The 18,702-nt window shown below is 39.6% G+C and overlaps 1 protein-coding gene across 1 annotated transcript in view; it reads left to right on the forward strand.

Annotated features, from left to right (window-relative positions):
- Nucleotides 1–18,702, forward strand: part of WDFY4 (WDFY family member 4) — a 122,883-nt gene that overhangs the window by 100,173 nt on the left and 4,008 nt on the right. Inside the window, exons 52-59 of the mRNA XM_031554435.2 lie at nt 1,144–1,297; nt 2,353–2,444; nt 7,051–7,263; nt 7,780–7,927; nt 8,828–8,985; nt 10,483–10,641; nt 14,361–14,540; nt 17,787–17,969. Of these exons, the coding sequence (XP_031410295.2) occupies nt 1,144–1,297; nt 2,353–2,444; nt 7,051–7,263; nt 7,780–7,927; nt 8,828–8,985; nt 10,483–10,641; nt 14,361–14,540; nt 17,787–17,969 (1,287 nt within the window). The remainder of the gene's footprint in view (nt 1–1,143; nt 1,298–2,352; nt 2,445–7,050; nt 7,264–7,779; nt 7,928–8,827; nt 8,986–10,482; nt 10,642–14,360; nt 14,541–17,786; nt 17,970–18,702) is intronic.

Raw genomic sequence — 18,702 nt, forward strand, 5'->3', positions numbered from 1 at the left:
TGAAGAGCAAGATGACCTTGTGTATCAGATTAACTCCAGCTAGGCTTACTCATATGATTTCAGCCACTTCTTTGCTCAGTCCCTTCAGTGGGTGTGGGAAAGCTTCACAATTGTTGGTGGGATAAGGATGAAGGATATGAAAGGGGGGTAAAGGGGGTAAAGCAGGACTATGCTGTCATTTAGAGCTGAGGCTGGACCAAAGTCCTTTCAGAATTTGCCTCAGGGGAAACAGCAACAGGATCTTTACATCTAGAATACACGTTAGCTTTTGTTGGTAATCTAGATCAACTTGCTCATTCTAAAAAACTTGGTGTTATGATCTCCAGGAACTGATTGTCTATTGGGTTATTTCTGTTACTGTAAAACTTTGTTAAATAAATACTTTGTTCAGTGAGGGAATGTCTGTACAGATGTGCACATGGATTTTCACAAATTCATAGTGTATCTGAAATCCCATTAGAAAATCCTGTAGGAAATACAGTTCCAACATAAAGCATACATCTTCTGTTCAGTGGGTGATTTATTTTTATTTAAAGATCTTGGTTCATAATGGTAGTTAAGGCTAACAAGGGTGCTGCTATCTAGTGCTTGACTGTTACTAAAGTAAACATATCCAAATGCTCTTAGGACTTGAGGTATTTTGTTTCTCCTTCCACATGCAGCAATTTAGCCTTATCTTCAGACATTCTTCCCGTCTTTTCTTTATGCTATGTTTCCTTTCCTGCTGTCTGCTGCCCACTGGGCCTTTCCTGCTTGCCTGGATCTCAAGAAGACTGAACTTAAGACAACTCTTTGGGTCATAGATGAAAACACCGAAGCTGTGTTCACTGCTTAGAAATCACTTTTTGATGAAAGGAGTTACACTGAGAAGCATTAATATTGGTTATGCTGATATTTTCAAGCAGATTGTTTCTGCTTGCCTCCAGGTTATTACAAGCTACACAGTCTCCAATCTGCATGGTATTCTTAATCTACCTATCTGCAAGTTGGGACTGAGGTAGTAAACAGACCTGGGACAGATCTTGAGGTACCACCTCATCAAATATGATGATTATTGCAGAATTGGCTGAAATTCTGTATCTGTTTCTTGTTTAACAGAATATTCACAATGCAGTTTTTTTTTTGTCTGTCTCCATTTTACAGGGTGGGAGCTTTGATGTTGCAGACAGGATGTTTCATAGTGTCAAGAGCACGTGGGAATCAGCATCAAGGGACAATATGAGTGATGTCAGGGAGCTCATCCCTGAATTCTTCTACCTGCCAGAGTTCCTCACCAATGCCAATCACTTTGAACTTGGTAAGTGCTAGAAGGGACCTCACTTCTATGGCTATGTAATATATATTAATTTAACTTTTGGAAATGAATTGGTTGCTAAATGGTAATGATTAAAGGTCTTTTTAAAATCTGCTGTCTGTGGTGTTTAATGTTGCCACATGTGACCTCTCTATGACTTGGAAAGATTCACTACAAGTCTTATGAACTAGATACATCATCCCTGGCATCAAGCAGTATCACAGTCCCTTCTGAATGAGTGTACACTTTCTCTAGACCTGTAGGGTGATGTTGAGATGTAGTTATAAATTGTACTAAAGAGCTCAGTGGAGTGAAATATACAATAAAAAAGGCAAAGTAGAGAATGGATGTTAGAAGGCTGTTAAAATATTGTAAGGAATTTGGGCATTTTCATCTTTGAGAGGAGACCAAGGAGCAGAGCCTAGCTGATAAAAAGATCCAGAAATTGACCTGGATGTATTAAATGGAAAGACCTAAAAAAGGAACCAGAATTTCATGGATAGCAAATAGATAGAAATATTTTGCAATAGGTCAATCCAATAACTCAAATCTGTTCACTACTGTCCTGTTAGGAAACTTGCAGTCTCAGACCTAGGCCTTAACTTAGATCATCCAGTTGTGTAACTCCTGTCCTGATTTGAGAATTTATACTTACCTTCTGAAAGGAATCAAACTGCAAAGGACTTGAGAACAAAATCCTTTCTAGAGGCTGCGTTAGCAGAAATAGTTGGCAGTTAGTCCAGTGGGATTATGTATAAGAAAAAAGTTGTGTCAACAGGTCTGTCTTGACTGAGTTTGCATTCAGGGCTAAAATGGTTTGTGCTGAGGACATGCATATATTTACTGTATTAATTACATCTTCTCAGTGCTTTATTACTAGATCAGACACACCCAAGGAGAAAAAAATTCTCCAGTGTTCTGTGACACTATAGCATATAATCTGAAACTGCTTGTGTAAAAGTCACCTAAATTTCCCTTGACTTCACTGTTTTGGAAAAGCTGTTACTATTTGCAACATGTGTGATTCTTGGTTTTAATTCTTCCTTTAATTCATGCAGGCTGCATGCAGGATGGGACAGTGCTGGGAGATGTCCAGCTTCCTCCTTGGGCAGATGGAGATCCCCATAAATTCATTCTCCTGCACAGACAGGTTAGTGAATATGGTGTTTTGGTTCATAGTGCTGAACTAGTTCCCATTGAAAATGAAATCCTAATGTCAGAGTCACAACAAAGATGTTAGACTCAAATAAATCCTTCCTTTGTGGAGTTCATGTTGTGTTTTGGACTTTGCTTGTCTGCTTGACGATTCACTCAAGATCAACTTTGCAGATTGGGTGAAATTAGATTCAAGCCACAGACCTAGATCTGATCTCAGTCCGTAAGAGCATGTGAACATATTTTAATGCATGTACATGATATCCACATGCATGCAGTCCCATGTTGTTGCTAAGCAGCTACGTGTGTATTCAAACTACCTTCCTCTATCTGAGTCATGCCGGCACTGCAATTACTTTTTTGTAATTTTTTTTTGAGTGGGAGGAAGTAAAATCTAATATTTTAGGGTTAGTTTGGTGTTTTAATGGGGGTAATGTTTCTGCCTTTAATAAAGTCAGCCTTGACAGTCTGAATGCTTATAGCTGTAAGGCCCGGAAACTTACTGCAGTTGGTGTGTCCATAGTTAGCAGGACAGATGTGGGAATTTCTACGTAGTAATGAGAGCAAAGGCAATTCTGTAGGAAAATTTTTCACTGAACACAGAATTTGCGGCTGAATGCTGTTGTGTAGGTCTCTGTTAGAGGTAATAATGGAATGGGCTGTACTACCTGCCCCTTCTGGATGTATCTACCTTATTTCGTCGGATTTCTGCTGGGAAAAAAAACAAGCTGTGTTTGTGAGTGCATGAAGGTTTGCTGCTTTGTGCAAGGCATGTGGCAATTGTGTGTTTGCATTGGCGTGACAAAGCAAGTAGCCCACTGTTTATTCTATAGTCTCTTCATTACATGACTGTACTGCACAAAAATGGATGTGATTGTCTTCTCTATTTTATCTTTGAATAAGTCTTTCCTTACTTTATCTCCCCATATGCTGGTTCCTAGATCCTGTCTCTGATGTTCTTAATGACTGTATCAACTTTTTATTCCTGTTTTGAACAAAAATCAGACAAAATTCTTGTCTTCTTAATACTCTTTTCTCCAACTTTTACTTTATAACTGACAGCAACTGCCATTCTTCCATTAAATTACCACTGCTTTTATATCCCTTGCTTTGCACTTCTGCGCAACTTTTAGGGCTCATGTTTTCTGTCACTATCCCTACTACTAAATTATTTTCCAGTTTTTCTTGGGTATTTTCTTGAATCTTCATTTCATTCCTTTGTCATCTACCCATACCTTACTTCACGTCAGAGAACTAGAAGGAGACGATCTTCATGTGACTAGTGTTACATACAAGCCTCCTTCACCATGCCTTTATGTTTGGGATTTCTCTGTCTCCGCTCCTCATGCCTAAGGTTTCTCTTCCTGTACGTGTCTGCTTGATTCATTTGTTCTTATCTCTTCTCACAATTTCTTGTCCCTGCAGCCACCTGGGTACTGTCAGCAATCTTGCTATAGTTCTATGTTTGGCAAAGCCTTTTTATCCTTTTTTTTTTTTTTTTTTTAAATATGTATCCCTTATAAGCTGGTTTACAGGTTGTAAACTTATCCTGGAGGCAAGTTTTTATCTATGAAACGTTTTTTAAGAGAACAGGCTCCTGGTAATGTGCAATGTCTGCATACTAGCTAGTGAGTTAGTGATATTACAAGTCACACAGTGGGGTGAATAGCTGCTTAGTATTAAATTACTGAGTCTCCAGTGTCCCCATGCTTAGTAGCTAGATGCTGTGGTGTGTTGCTATATAAATAACTAAAACCAGTATGTTGAACTTTGCATTCAGTAACTTATAAGTTACTTCACAGAATCTATGTTTATCTTTGTTTATCTCGTATTTCTGTAGCTGTTAAATGTATAACTCAGTGTTACTGGCCTGACAAGCACACAGCGAGTTGATATGTCTGACAAAATAAGAGGATGTCAGGACATTTCTCAATAAATCATTTCAACTTTCAATCTTTGGCTGTTCAGGCTCCTGTACGTACTCAGTAATGGGTATTACTGAGTTAGGCAACACAAAAAGTGTGTAGAGTGGTGTAAAGGCTTGGAGCTGTAGACACGCTGAAAGATACTGAGTTCTAATCAGTGCTCATCACCACATGATAATTCATCTACTGTAAGGAAGGAGATTCTTGTAAGTGTTGTATGGGTGGCGTGCGTGCTTGGTTCGAGTACAGTCATTTCCAAAATGAAGAGTTGAGTCTAAGGAATGCCCAGTTCCATCACTTGCAGGGAAGCAGCTCAGTGCTACCCACCGCATGTAGGCTTTGATAACTGCCATCAAGTACGTAACTCTTCCTTGGTGTTTCCCAATGACTCTAAAGAAGGTGTGTAGACTCCAAAGAAGGTGTGTGGGTTTGGGTTTCTTCCTCTGCTCGGTCTCATGCTCACTCCGTAACTCTACAAGTTGCTTAATCCCTGTCCTCCAATTAACTAAATATGGGAATGACACTGTCCTTCCTTAATAGAGAAAAACTGAAAACAGAAATCTATAGATGCCTGAGAGCTGCTGCAATTTTTACTGATATTTTTTTAAAGAATAGTGTAGGGAGGCATTCTGGCCTACATTCTGGCTTGTTTGGATGTAAAGTACTGAGCATTGCTCCTTATTTCTTGTGTAATGCTGGCCACTCTGAAGGCACTTAGATACAATGGGACCATCTGCTTTAGCCATGTAGTTTGGAGCAAGGGTGCAGTTTTGAAATGATCTGTCAGTCATCCCTGCATAACATGCTTCTGTTTTCATTGTAAAGAGATCTCTGATTGTTAACTAGATTAGTTTTGGATGAAATAAAACCAAAAGCTGTGCTCCAGTTGTGCACCTAAGGGTATACTTTTGCCACTGGTGGCATTCAGCCTGAGGGAGCAGACTAGATCTAATTTGAAGTAAAGCCCCCACAGTGCAAGTAATGTGGGTATTGGGTCCTCTCTACCAGCTGTTGTGTTCTGCAGACCTGCTTCCACCGAGCTGCACTGTTTGATAACATTGGCACAGATGATTAAGTCACATGACTTGTAGAAATTAATCGAAATCTCAAAGAGGAACAGTTTAGCAAGTGAAAATCATGCTTATAGATTCATATTCTTGATGATTTGCCAGGCCTGATCAGACATCAAATACAGTCAGTCCAATATTTTCTCTCCAACCATAGCTGGCACCAGATGCTGCACAGGAGGGTGCAAGAAATTTTGCCATGGAAATTTAGTTGATTAGGCTGCCTGGAAAAGCTTTGTCTAATCCTGAAGTGAAGAGTTAGAGGTCTTGAACTCCATAATGCCAAAGCCTCTCTCTCCTCTGAAATCACCTGCAATACTAGATGTACTTGTTACTGGTGGTGTTGTCCTTTTCAGGAGGCTTTACAGAGTTTGAAGAACTAAAAAGATCCAGGTCAACACTGTTGTCAAACCTGGCTATTTCTCTAAGGAGCACGATAGCAAAGATTGATTTTGAGATAAGTCTGGGAGTAGCTCCCTGTTTCATGTGTATTAAGTTGGGAATCTACAGGTTAGGTCTACATAAAGAAATTTTTTACTCTCTTTTTAGACTACAGTTCTCTCTCTTGCTGGGCACCTTGCAATGCTCAGTGAGAGATAGTGAGTGACTGCATGGTTGCAGCTCTGTTGTTTTATTTTGTTATGGTAGTGAAGCTAGGCAGAATTTATAGTTTGTAATTCATGCACTAACTGCTTTTATTAATAAGGATGAATTCTGAGTTGGTTTGTGTTTTCATGTTATTTGCAGGGGACAAATCATACACTGTACTTGTTCTCTGAGCTGCCCTGTGAGCTGTTCAGCTGTGGGCATGGTCATTTAAACCAGCTGCACTGGGCTCACTGTCTGCTCTGTGAAATGAGCCATTGTTCTGGATCCCATTAGCGTGTTTAATTCTGCTGTGCTTTGGGTAGGATGGCCTGTTTGGGAGACCTTTAAATGAGCATCAGGGAGTATTACACAGTCAAATGATTTGGAGATAGAAAAGTTTTAATCATGCTTAACAGTGGTGCTTGAATCATTGGGCAAGGCCTCTGGGGGATGCATGAAGATTTGGTGATTGTACGTGATAGCAGGGGCAATAATGTTTAGTGAAGCTTCATAGGTAAGGCTCACTAATCTGGAGATGGGCAAATATTTGACTTGAAATTGTGGCTGTTGCCTGTGAACTTGTCTGGGTCTTGCAAGCACAAATTTTATTTATGATCACCCAGTTTTCTAGGGAGCCCATGTTGGGTTTGGTTGTGTGCTGCCGTATAGTGTCTCTTATGGTATTCTCCAGTAGTAATTATTTCTTCTGGTTATGTTAATTCACACGCCTGTGACTTGGATTGCAGATCTGGTCAGGAAAAAATAGACATTTCTTATACTGGGATTAAAAAAAAAACACACCCTGAGGTTTTCCAGCATGAGAGAATCTGTTTTCTGCAATGCTTTCTGCTTAAACCCTGTAAGGATTATATAATGTGTGTACTGATGAAACCCAAGCAGTCATGAAGCTTCTGTCAGACAGCAGTGAGTGCTGCTGAGAGTTTGTCACTCAGGCAGGGAACTGGGAGTGATAATGCATCTGCAATGAATGTGCTCCACTGAATTAATTCATTTTTTTCAGGCCCTGGAAAGTGACTATGTCAGTGCGCACCTCCATCGCTGGATAGACCTGATTTTTGGCCACAAGCAACAAGGCTCAGCTGCTGTGGAAGCAGTTAACACCTACCATCCTTACTTCTATGGTGACAAGATGAATCTCAACAACATCAAAGATCCTCTGATTAAGAGTACCATCCTGGGTTTTATCAGCAACTTCGGACAGATACCAAAGCAGGTATCACTTTATCATGAGAGTAGAAGGAAAAGCAGAAAGCACAACTTATTTTGATCTTGAAATATTTCAACTGGAAAGCAAGCAACTTAGATTAGAGATGGTATTTGATTTAAATCTGCTGAAATATGGCCTGTAGAGTTCTCCAGATTGTGTCTCCACTCTTAAAATACACTGTTCTTGTCATATACCACACAGCTGTGGTGTCAAATCTGGGTGGTTCTTCTGTACAGTCACATGAGTAATCACTAGTCTAGGGTTGAGTACAGTTGAATAAAGGCAGCTTAAATTCTCACCTACAGTGAGAATTCTCTTCTCCCAAATCACTGGGACTAGCTTCCTACCTATGTATGTATTGTAGCCTGATGAAAATGGGATGATAAGGAGAAGATGATCTGAATTTAATGAAGAAGTTTGTGTATTACAGTTCTGGAGTCTATGATTAATGACTTAAAAAGACGTTTCCTTCACAACCTAGCTGATGGAGATGCATTTTTCAACTTCATTCCTTTGTTCTAGCTCTTCACTAAGCCACATCCACCCAGGAATGTTCAGAGTAAAAGTTCATCAGGAAGAGAAGCAGTACTGTCCTTTCAATCAAATGGAATTCTTCCTCCATTTATCAGCAGCCTGCAAAATCTGAAGCTCTCTCCAGTTACAGTAAAAGGTGCAGTAAGGGCTGTGTTCCATTTTCTGAGCTAATAAGCGCTGAATTCTTAAGTGGGGTTAACCTGAGTTTTTAGGAGCACAAAAATAGTTGCACAGTCTTGTGTGAATTCACATGAGTTGGTACCAAGATCCCTTCTGCAAGTTATTTGTGGAATGTGAATGGACATTCAAAGTATTCAGAATCACAGGATATCCTGAGTTGGAAAGGACACCAAGGTCATCTCCTGGCTCCACATCTCCTCTCAAAATTATGATATTCGTGAGAGATCTTGAAACTTATTTTGTTGTGTTCAGAGCAGATTTTTTGACATCTAAATCTTTTTTTTTATCTTCAGCGTTCTGAATATATCAAAGTAAAACTTAATACTCATTGTTTTCCCTTCTTTCTCTCTTTTTATATTCATTAGCAAAGTAAATATGTTCTTTTCCTGCCTCTTTATCTTGGTCTTCATCTTCTTAGTCTGTTATTCTTAAGATGTAGAATCCTGAAAAATTTCAGTGTATGTACTTTTTAATCCCATGGCAGTGGTGTTTGCATCACACAGCCTTGTGGTGGTAGCAGGCTCCTGCAGCTGTAATTCAGAGGCTGTTGGTGACATGCCCTACATCCTCTAGTTCATGGCATATGACAATCTGCCAGTGAAAAGAAGCTTAATGGCAGTGCTGTTAAATCTCTTCCTTTGGAGCCAGTCTCCCTCTCTGCATGGATTTATTCCAAAAGGAAGTTTCGGCTCTTGCCTGGATTTGCAGTGGTGGAGTGGGTTTTTCTGTGGACCTGGCCACCACTCACTGAGCCCAGCTGTGGGGCTTGCCAGCTCACCACAAAGCTGTGTAAGGCAATAAGCTAACCTTAGTGTACTAAAAACAATAGAATTGAATACATTCTTTGTCTTGTCAGAATATCCAAAAGGAGCTGTTGGACACATTGTTCATACTGAGAAAGGCATTCTGGCTGTTGAAAAAAATAAAGTTTTGATTCCTCCTCTTTGGAACAAAACATTCTGCTGGGGATTTGATGACTTCACCTGCTGCTTTGGCAACTATGGATCTGAAAAGGTAAAAATAAGAAAAAATCTAAGTGTTTCAGAAATTGATGTTATGTAAGCCTTTGGTTTGTTTGGAAACCATTTTCAGAGGCTGTTGAAAAGCTGATTCTGGAGGGTGCTGTGCAATACTTTTTTTGCAGTCAGGCTTTTTGAGAAAAATCAAACTGGTTATTCCAGTGGAGTACAAAATCATTCCACTGCTGAAAAATGTGACATTTCCCCTCTAAATGATCTCGAGCTTTCCTTCAAGTGACTGTGCTGTCTATCAAATGAAGGAGAAACCTCATTTCATAGGTTGTAAGGACAAAACAAGGTCTCCTAGCCTCTGATTAGAAATTTCATTGTGCAGAACTTTATGCTGGAATTTAGATAGAACCATCTGCCAATTCCCCTCTGGCTTCCAAGCTTAGTCCAGTGCATTCATTCAATGTAATGCTGCTTCTGTTAAAAATCAAGAGTCTGTGTCACCACACTGCTGGCCAGGGCACTGAGCAGATTCAGCTTTTCTCTGCTACCAACACACTGATTTGGGGTGTCTTTGGGACAATACTATGATGTACTAAGACACGCATGTTAGCTTGGATACCAAAACAGCAGGGTACGTTGTTCAGCTTGGGTATCGCTGCATGCCACATGTTTATGTTTTACAGACATATCCACAGTCACTGGACATGAAAAAAACAAAGAGATTTATTTTGTGTTCTGTGCCCTATAAAATCACAGAGATTTTTCCATAAGTTCCAATATTAGTGGTGGCTGTAACAACATGAGCTTTGTTCTTAATTGACATTGGATGCTTGCATGTTGTCACTATATGGTAGCAGAACGAACTTGCTTGAGGCCATGGAGGAAGTCCGTAACATGAGGGGTTGGAATTCTGGTGTCCTAAGACACTAAATTAATAGATAAAGCAACTTCTCTCTACAAAACATTATTTTTCAATATGATCACCACCATTAGCTGGTGATGAAAACAAGAATCTGCTTGCTGCACTCAAAATCTGTACTAGTGGAGGTTAGCCACTGTCACTTTACCCAGTGTTGAAATGCACCTCCCACTGCCTGACTCTGCTGACATCCACTGGTCTCCATAAACACTCAGCAAGCATTGTGACTGTAAATGGGTACATTTCTTTTCTGCATGGAAGAATTCTGTTCCAAACTTTTGCTTCATACACACTTCCGTGTTAGATGGTGTTCTGTCAGACTTCCTCTCTGCTGCCATCTGTCATGTGGCACCAAAACGGAATGGAATATTGGTAGGAAGGTTCATCTACTGTCATAGCACCAACATCCACATCTGACATTGTGTGCCAACAGAATAAAACAGGAGGTGTTACTTTTGGATGAGCCCTTGTACATAAATTGCAGTTGTATATTAACACAGGTGTGGGATAAGATGAGCTTTTCTTTCCTGGGTTTTGAAGACAAAGGAGGCTGAGTTCAGAAAATGAAATCTGCATTTAATAAATGCATGGTATTTGCCTGACAGCTGCTTTCTCATACAGAATATGACTACATCTGAGTGCATGGCAGACTGGGGAAAATGCCTCTGTGCTGTGTGTCCTTCAGCAACTACTATAATCACATCTGGAACAAGCTCAGTTGTGTGTGTCTGGGAACTTTCTCTGGTCAAGGACAAAGTGAAACGTCTAAGCTTGAGACAGGTGAGAGACTTTTGTTAGAGAAATTTAATAAAAAAACAAAAGATAAGTTTCTTTCTGTCTGATGAGTAGAAGAGAACACATGCTACAGTGAAACAGAAGGACAGAAAAAGGTTATAGTCACCAGTATAATGTGAAAACCTGCAGTCAGGCCAGGAGCTGATTATATGCTTTTATACCTATACCTGATAATTACGTATTATGCTTGCTTGTTGGTTGTTTTTTGTTTTGTTTTTTTATTTGTTTGTTTGTTTTGCTTGTTTGCTTTGACAGCATTTCCAAAGTTTATGATAAAAAGAAAGGGATAATAAAGCATCTCCTGTCTTCACTTGTACTGCTAGAGCAGTGTGGACCCCCAACACACTCTGTGAATGTAACTGATGGAGATTAACAGTTAACTAGGCAAAAACATTGATACTTCTCTCTCAACCTGAATTCAGAATTTACTCCATGAGGTAGAGATGGATCCCTACAAGTATATAGTTTGTGACCTCACTGTCCACAGTCGTTTGATGTTTGTTGATTTGGAGCTCATCTCTGGTCGTATAAATGCAATTTTATTTACGAAAGTGAATTCTTATGCAAGATTTGTGCAATTTAGCTATGGAGAGTTCTCAACTTTACAAGAAAATATGGAACACTATCATATCCAAAAAGGAGCCAATGACCTCTTTTTCCTAAGTATTCAAGAGACAGAAACCTCTCTGCCATTCTCAACTGAATTAATAAACAGTGCATTGAACACTCCAGTTGTTAGACACTTCTGTTCAAATGCTCTGGAGGGATATTCAGGAGATATTTCAGTGCTTTTTACTTGTTCTAAAAACATTTTATTTGTCATTAAATAACATGAAAACATCAATTCCCGTTAGGAGGCCGGAGAAGCTTCAAGACCTTCATTTATCTGAAATATTGGGATGTTGAAATTAGAATGGAAACAGTTCAGAATAGCCTTTTTTTTCCCTGAGTTTTGTTTCCCTCTAAGAAGAAACCAAAAATAGGATACAAGCTCTTCAGTGATGACCTTCTAATCACTCTGTTTAATATTCAAAGACAGGAGATGGATATAGAAATGGAAGAAATAGCAATAGAGAAAATGTAAGCAGTAATCTTCATGACTATCAAAATGATACCAATCTGGGGATCTACTTGAGTTTCAAGCAATTCATTGAAGAGGCTCTGTTTTATCTTCGGTACAATGCCTTTCTCTTTTGTTAAAGGAAATTCAGAATCAGCTTTGCTGATGTGTTCTACTGTGATTAATCTGATACTACCCATTAGTCCATCAAAAGGCATGAGGTCATTCAGTGACAAATGTTGTATCTATTTTTTTCCTTTTCTTTACTTGCAGAGGTTTTGGTTTTTGATGACTGGGATAGATGTAAATTTGTACTATGGTTCTAAATGACTTCCAGTAAATTACATGCTGCTTTCATGTCATTCTGTGTTTCGTGGGGGCTATTTTTTGTTGTTGTTGTTGTTGCTTTTTTTTGATGAGCAAAAGAATGGTATCATCTTTCCTGAAAGAGTGAGCTTTGCTTAAGTAAAGCTGATGTGCTATAAAGTGGATGCTATTCACTTATCAGTTGTCTCACGGGACTGACACATTCTGGTTTGGAATGTAGTAAAGTGCAGAAACTGTACTTCACCATAAAAAGTCTGTTTTTCCTCTCAAGCAGGGGCTGCTTCCACAGTTTTGTGGAACACTAAAGATTGAGTATAATAGCCTCAGTATTGATCCATGTAATTTACTAGTTCCCTCAGTATTCATGAGCAGAGCAACCCATGCAATCCAACCCCCAGAATTTTTGGGCCAAATGAATCAGGCTGGAGAAGCCCTCTAGGCAAGCTGTGCCGTGTCTGCTGTGCAGACCTGCCAGGGAGGTGCTGAACATAGATAGCTGTGGAGTCATTGTGCTCGTGTCAGCCAGTTAAGCTGGATGGTCATAACCCAGTTTAATTTTCACGGACTGAGCATTTCTGCAGTGAAGCTGATCCTCTTTTTTGTTTGTTGATATTAGTGAATTTACTGTGGACACAGGCCTCTCAGTTTTTCCCCAGTCTTCACAGAGGAATAATGAGATGCTGAGAGCTACAGCACTTGTCTGTTTTTTGCATTACTGCATACTGAAACACTGGTGGATTGAAGCTGAGATTTTTAGCTGAGCTCAAATCTATATTTCTTTTCCACTCTTAGCTTGCATTTAAAACACTTCATCACCAAGCAGGAGGTCTTCCTGAGTTAAAAATGAAAAAATCTTGATTAAAATTTGCATAGAAGCATAGCTTGTCTGGCAATATGGATGCTGTCACAGTAGGTATGCTTCCTTTTATCCTTCTGAGGGAGGGAGAGGAAATTTGGAGCCCCTGATCTTGCTCCATCCCAGCCCTTTCTGCAGTGGTCCTGTTTAGTTCTTGAGCACAGACATGAGGTTATGCCCAGCCCTTTGTAAACAGATTGTTCTACAGCCAGTCAAAGTTACTGCAGAGAACCTCTGAGGACCACTGTTGGAGAAAAGACCCCATTTTTGTCAGTATTTTAAATTGGTGGTTCTCTTCAATAGAATACATTGCAAACTGCAATTCATCTCTTGCAATTGCAAGACACCTCCTGTACATTATAGGCTGCTACAGCTCAGCTGTACCAGTGGGTTATGTTTGAATACTGTTGTCTTAATAACCTTGTCAACTGGTAGCATATGCTAGCCAACAAGAGTTCAGTCTGACAGTCAAAGGCTGGAAAAGAGTACGAGATGTGTTTGCAAAAATCATTTGAGATATGTGGCTCTCTGACACAGACCCTGAAGATCTGGTAATTATGTCATGTACAGAAAGTCAGCGCGGAGTATGCAGTTACTGTTAAAACCAGCAATAAAACTGGTGGCTCTGATTTTTCACAGTAAGGCAGTTAAAAATTGAACCCTAAAAGACTTTTTAGGAAAGTTATGAAAATCTTTCTCTGCCCTACAGAATTTAGTGTCATTGGTGATTATGCAGCAGAAATGTTGTTCTCACTTGAGAATGCTGCATTACACAATTGTCGTTAGCATATTTCTGTCTATGACTTCTGTGACATTAAATTGTCTAAAGTGTAATTCGCTTATGTATTTGTTATAAAATTGTTTCAAGTTAAACTAGGTATTCTGTATGACTTTGAAACCTGGGAAACAGAAAAAAATGTGCTGGATTAATGATTGATGTGAGAGGAATTGGTGTATGGTTTTTTAAAGCAAAAATTCTCCTACAAATGCTATTTCTGTTCTGAACTAAAATTGGGAAAATGTTACTGCCTGTTCAGAAAAAGAGAAAGAAACATTTGATAAGTTTTATTTTAAAATGATTTCTAAATTTTGAAAAGTGATAATTCTCAAGTCCAAATTCTACTTGCTTTAGATAGTCTTGACTGAAATAAAAGGCGATTTGTTCCTGCACATAAACCACTGTGGTAGACTCAGAAATGTAAACCAGTTCAGTTGTTCCACTTGAGTTACTGGGCAACTTAGATCAAGTCATTTAATCTCTTTGGAGACTGAACTTTCCTAAACTACAAGTTGTAGACAAGAATAATTCTGTGAGATACTTCAGGATTTTTACTTCATACCATTTTCAGATCTCTGAAAAGTGACTAGGTTGCTTGTTCTAGCTAAGTAAATGGCAGTAGGATTGTGATTTCCTAATAATTCAGCCACCCTCTGATTTGTTGATTATTTTTCCCTCACTAGGCTTTGTATGGACACTCTCAGTCAGTGACCTGCCTTGCTGCGTCTGTGACCTACAGTATCATTGTGAGTGGATCTGATGACAGAACCTGCATCATTTGGGACCTGAACCATCTGACATACATAACACAGCTTCCTGCCCACGGGGCGAGTCTCTCTTCTGTTGCCATCAACAATTCAACAGTAAGATCTTCATTTATCATCTTTCTTCTGATGCATCCGTGAACATTTTATGATAACTTAATGGGTACTCTTCCCAACAGAAAAACATCCTGAGTCTGATACATTGATTTTTTTTTTTTTTCTTTCTATTGAGATTGCTAATAGTGTTCTTAATGATGAGAGGGGAGCACTAAAAGCAGCATCTTAGACTGAGTAGCTAAGCAGAAGCATCTCTGGATAGGTAGGCAGCAGGATTAAAAATCTTTTAGCTTACAAAGCGTGAAGTATTGGTTCTGGCTCACCCATAGCCTTGTTGCTTCCATTATTCCATTAATTTCTCCTGACATTCATGCAACAGACCGTGGCCAGCTAATACCTGTTGGACTTCAGTCTGCCACCTCAGCTGACAACTTTCTTACACCCTTGCAGTGACAGTGTTGTTTTGTTTTTTCTTTCCCTGCCAGCACCAGCTGAGAAGCATGCTGCTGATAGCAATGGCTGGATTTGCATTTACCAGCAGTGGAAAAAATCTTATTGTGGTCTAGGCATAGCTGCAACTGCATGCACGCTCATAGGAAAATATTCTGTGTTGGATTTGAACTGTAAACACCGTTGGTGTGATTTTTTTTTTTTTTTTTCCAACCTTCTATCTCCCAAGAATGTTGCTTGTACATTTGTCTTTTATATCTCTTCTAGTATACTAGAGCAGGGTTAGAGCTGCTCAGACAATTTGAGCTTGCATCTAGCACTGTGGCTTGTACCAAGAGAGGCAAAGTTATTTAATAGCAGTAAAACTAAGTAGACATTCTCTACTTAACCTGTGTCATATTAGAGTTCTACTAACCATACAGTCTGATGGCTGTATGATTGAGGATGGGATTTAATTAGTCTGTTCAGTGTCAGCTCAGCACTCAGCCCCAGGGGTCTTGGTTAGCATTACATGGCTGTTGGCTTTGACCAGCCAACTCACAATACCTGGTGATCCCTTGAGATAGTAGCTAAAATTGTACTAAGCATTCAGAAACAATAGGGTGGGCTGGCAAAAAAAAAAAAAAAAAAAAAAAAAAAAAAAAAGCATGGGCTTCAGACCTCAAGATAATGGAGTCCTCTTCATCTTGCAAGTCAACTTACCATAAACTGTAGCTGTTTCAGCTGGTGGCTCTTTATCTGAGCTATCGAAAAATAGGATGGTCTGTGGCAGGAACATTGTGGTGACGGAGCCAAAAACAGTTCTCCAACTTGTTGGATTGTAAATGGTAAAACTGATTGGACAATACCCTGCAGAAAGGTTCATTTGAGAGAGAAACCTTGGGAAATTGTTTGAAACTTCAAGGAGTAAGCATAGCAGGATGTTTCATTTTGAAACTTTTGTTTAAATTATATCTTCATATAGTGTGACGTGAAGATAGAAACAATGCTTACATTGTGTTAAATATTCCAGTTGACACAGAATTATGATTTTGGTAATGAGGTTTTTTTCCTGAAAAATTCAAGAAGATTTGTAGGAAACAAATTTCAGATTATTGTGTACTCTCATGCTGATGAGTTTGCTGAAATTTAATCTTTTTAATTACTAGTAATTCTGTGTCAAATATGCTATCTTTGTTTTATCTTCAGAATTCTGAAGAATTCTGCCCTCCAGTGTGAAAAGCTCTATGCTCAAATCAGGCAGAGATGAAGTACAGCATTAGTAAACTGGGCAGCCTGATTTAGTTGTGGACATCCCTGTTCATTGTAGGGGAGCTGAACTAGATGACCTTTAAAGGTCCTTTCCAATTCTAAGGATTCTATGATTCTAGTTGCTTTAAACCAGATGTGCACTGCTAGCTTTAAGGGCACACCAGCCATTCCCAGAATCATTGACTTTGCTGATACTATTCTATTTAACTGGTTCTTAGAATGCATCGAGGGTGAAAAATTTGGGTGGAATTTCAGTTAGTGTCTTGATCAATGTTATTTATTTGATAATGTTATTTAAAGCTACAGCACTGGCTTGTGGTTTTCTAAGTTACTCCAAGGGATTACGTGTGTATTTGCTCCTTATGTACGGTCACTGGTAAGACCATGAACCTACACAGAAAGAACAGGAGAAATACGATTGCAAAGATGTTTTCTGCATTGAATGTGCAGCTCACTGAATGCTGAGCTGGTTATTGCTAGAATGCAAAGCAGTATAAAAATGCGATGACATTAAACTCCCTGTGAGGGGCAGAGGAAGATTGTGAAATCGCCAAAGGCTTCACAGCTAAGGAAGTAAACACTATGTCCTTATTTAACAGAACGTTTATTTGTATATCAGTAAAATTTAAAAGCTCTAGTTCTGGCCCAGAATCTGCACTAGGAACTGACTGTGTACAGTTGCTGTCCCTGGCAGTAGCAGGGAATCAGCTGATGGTCTGCTGGGCTATGCGCTGACTGAAAGGTAAGGGCAGAGCATAGCAATTAGCTTTCTGTATTCTTTTCTTTGTTTATCTCTTTTTCTATGATTCTTTGAATCCTTTGTCATGCTCAAAAATTGTCTTTCTTGATGGGCAAGGAGAGGATTCTTTTGATTGCCTGACATAAAGGTAAGACTGTTATCTTGGTGCAGCCCACTCTGCTGTAACCCTGCGCAGTCTGTAGGCTGCCTGGCTGTGATGTGTGCCCAGGACTGCAGAATGATATTGAGAACCTCCTTTGATCCTCCCCTGTCCAGTTGTAGGAAATGGATCTCAAGGTTGTATTTGTGTTTAGCATGAAACAAGGCATTGCTTTTTTCCCTTTTTTTTTTTTGACATAGCATCAGGTGATCTGTATCTGACACGTCTGTGCATTTTTATCAACAGTTGGAGCTAAGATCATTTTGGAAGTCAAGAGCACAAAACTAGACAAACAAGTCTTGAGGCTTGCCTACTTACGAGGATGTGAAGGAAAGAGGTGCTGGGACAGTTTGAATAAAATGTGCCCAGTAATTAAATGCTTTAGAACCAGCAAGACTACAGAAGGGTGGAAGTAGATTGGAGGGTGTGATGTTCTGTGGATATTTTATAGCCTTAAAGTATTTTGGAAATTGTCATTCAAAATGTCACCAGCATCTTTTATTTTATGAATGGGCATTGCAATTCTAGCCCAAGTTACTAAATGGTTTCTGTTGAATATGTGAAGGCCTCCCCACCTTGAACCAAAGGTTTACTGCTGATTTGCATCCTTTTAAATCCATTATCTCTGCCCTCCTGTGAGAAGAATCAGTGTAGGATCTTGAAAACATTGCCTTTTGTTTTGTTACAGGGTGATATTGCCTCCTGTGCTGGATCCTATCTCCACCTATGGACAGTCAATGGCCAGCCTCTTGTGAGTGTTAACACCACCTGCAGCCCCAAGAGCTGTATTGCTTGCTGCTGCTTTGCTGAAGTGATGGACTGGGATACACGCAGCATTGTCATCACAGGAAGCACAGATGGAGTGGTCAGGGTGAGTGACCAGGGGTGAGAAAAGGAGGAATCCTAATTCAGTGTAAACCTGAATGGAGGGACAGAGCTACTAAAAGCCCATGCCACTTTCTCAACAGAGCAGCACAAAGGAAAAAGACTGAAAACTGGAGTAAAAGACTTCCTTCTTATCAGGTTGCGTCCTCCTCAGTGAGGAGTGTCTGTCATTTGGGAAGAATTTTGAAAATACATTTTTCAATCTGGTTTGTTTTTGAAAACAAAAATGTTATTGCCCATCAGAAATATGTTTGTGTTTCTAGGAGAAACAGTTCCTTGCAGTGAAAACATAGTGCCTAGCACTTCTGTAGCACTTGCTAGTGCGTGGCAATATACTGCCTAAAAAAAAAAAAATCAGTATGCACTGCCTTTGTTTCATAAACGGAGACATAGATGTGGTGCTGGTGAGAAAAGCACTGAGATTCACTTTTGCATAAATCAGTACTACAGAACCCTTCAGGATCCATAGTTTCTGAGAGTTCGTTCACAGCTTAGTTTATTATATCATGTTCTCAGGAGCAGAAGTTCTTTCTGGTTCTGCCTCCACTCTGGTGAGAGAGCTTCCAGCGTGACTGGGATCGTGGCTACCGCCCTGTTCGGAAGCCCTGCCAGCTTGCATACCTTTCTCCACTGTGACACACTGTAACATAGTGGAGGGAAGAGAGAACCATGCCGAAACCTGCTCAGATCATAAACTCCAATTTTTCACCCCTTACTAG

Source organism: Meleagris gallopavo, chromosome 8 (assembly GCF_905368555.1).
Source record: "Meleagris gallopavo chromosome 8, MGAL_WU_HG_1.1, whole genome shotgun sequence".
NCBI lineage: Eukaryota > Metazoa > Chordata > Aves > Galliformes > Phasianidae > Meleagris > Meleagris gallopavo.